Here is a 1,563-nt window from a genome sequence, read left to right as displayed (position 1 = left end):
TTACAGAACAGAACAATCAGGCACTGGTTTTCCTCTCACTTGTTTGAGGCAGGGTCTTTGCTGATTTCCATCTGCTTACACTAGGCTGGCCAGCCTGAGAACACCCAGGGGTTCCTTGTCTCTACCGCCATCCCCCTGTAGGAGTTTTAGGATTATAGATGCCTTATGTTGTATGTCCAGCTTTCACATGTGTTTGGGGGTTCAAATTCAGGGCCTCCTGATTGTGAAGGTCCTTTTATCTGGTAAGTTATTTCCCCAGTCCACTTCCCCAGCCCTACTTAGAACTTTCTAATGCTCAGGTTAGACAGAAATTAATATCCTTCAATTTCAAAGAAAAGAACTCAAAATCAAAGGAATCTCAGAGATGTTACTTTAACAAGGTTTAACGTTGAATCCCATATCTGATTTCTCTCTCTTTTAGAAGTAGAGCGGGTGGTAAAAGCCAATGACCGTGACTACAATGAGAAATTCCAGTATGCGGTGAGTGACCACACAGCACAGTATGTTGGGGGAGGGGTTTTACTCAGGGCTAGAAGAGGGATCCAAGCCTTTGTAGAATTTCACAATGACAAAAAGCTTTCCTTGTGGGCCCATTTTGAAAGCACGGCACCATGTGCTTTCTCTCACACATATCTCTCTTCTGCTCTGACCACTTGGTGGACATGGGAGGATGATAAAGTCTATTCTTTCTCAAGAATTCATGCTTAGTTCACTTTGGTGAGCTGTAGTTGCTTGAAGCCGAGTGTGATGCTGGGCATGGTGATGCATGCCTGTTGTCCCAATCCTCTTAGGCTGAGGCAGGATTGCTGCATATGCAAGGGCAGCCCCTGTGGTTTGTGCATGAGGTAACAGGATCCCAGAAGCTGGGGAGACACAAAATAAAATAGTGTTCTATTTGGCCTACATGTTAAATGGACTGAATGAATACCAAAATGGAAATGGCAAGTTAGTACCGAACAGAACCCGGGTGTGGCCAGAGTTGTAGATCTGGGAGGAGCTAGGAGATGTCGAAAGGAAAGTGGAAGCTGTTGGGGTGATGGCTGACTCTGTAGGGAGGGGCAGACATGGATGAGATGGCAGGAAGGAGGGAGCCTAAGAAGGGAAGAGAGCAATGGCTGAGGAGAAAAGAAGAGAACGATAGAAGTCTGGGGAAGGTAGCGTCTCAGGAAATTGGTGGCTGATTGGTTCTAAAGGTGGGTTCAGGGGATTGAGGTCCATGGAGAAACACTTTTGATTGTAGCTGGAAGACCTTGAGAAGGTGATTTTAATCTTCCTCCTTTTTACAATCCATTAGACTCTATATAACATGTGAAATATTTTTTCCAAATTCTGAAGGAAAGCCACCACCAATTTTAGGGTATACTTTGTATTGCCTAGACATAGGTTATCACCCTGTAGATATAGCAACTTCCCCTACATGTTGGGAATGTATAAAGGAAACTTTGTATAAATAATTGGCCAGAAATTAAACATTAAGATGCAACTTCACCAATCGCTCAGATTACTATTTAAACCCAGCGTCTGTAGTGCTAACAAGTGTTAGCCTTTAATCCCAGCACTTGG

The 1,563-nt window shown here is 44.0% G+C and overlaps 1 protein-coding gene across 1 annotated transcript in view; it reads left to right on the top strand.

Moving 5' to 3' along the window:
- Atp8b4 (ATPase phospholipid transporting 8B4 (putative)) overlaps positions 1–1,563 on the top strand; it is a 148,698-nt gene that overhangs the window by 2,708 nt on the left and 144,427 nt on the right. Inside the window, exon 2 of the mRNA XM_026787834.1 lies at positions 422–480. Within this exon, the coding sequence (XP_026643635.1) occupies positions 422–480 (59 nt within the window). The remainder of the gene's footprint in view (positions 1–421; positions 481–1,563) is intronic.

This window comes from Microtus ochrogaster (genome assembly GCF_000317375.1).
Source record: "Microtus ochrogaster isolate Prairie Vole_2 chromosome 14 unlocalized genomic scaffold, MicOch1.0 chr14_random_1, whole genome shotgun sequence".
NCBI lineage: Eukaryota > Metazoa > Chordata > Mammalia > Rodentia > Cricetidae > Microtus > Microtus ochrogaster.
The sequence above is the reverse complement of the archived record's forward strand: the minus strand, read 5'-3'. Positions and strand labels throughout refer to the sequence as shown.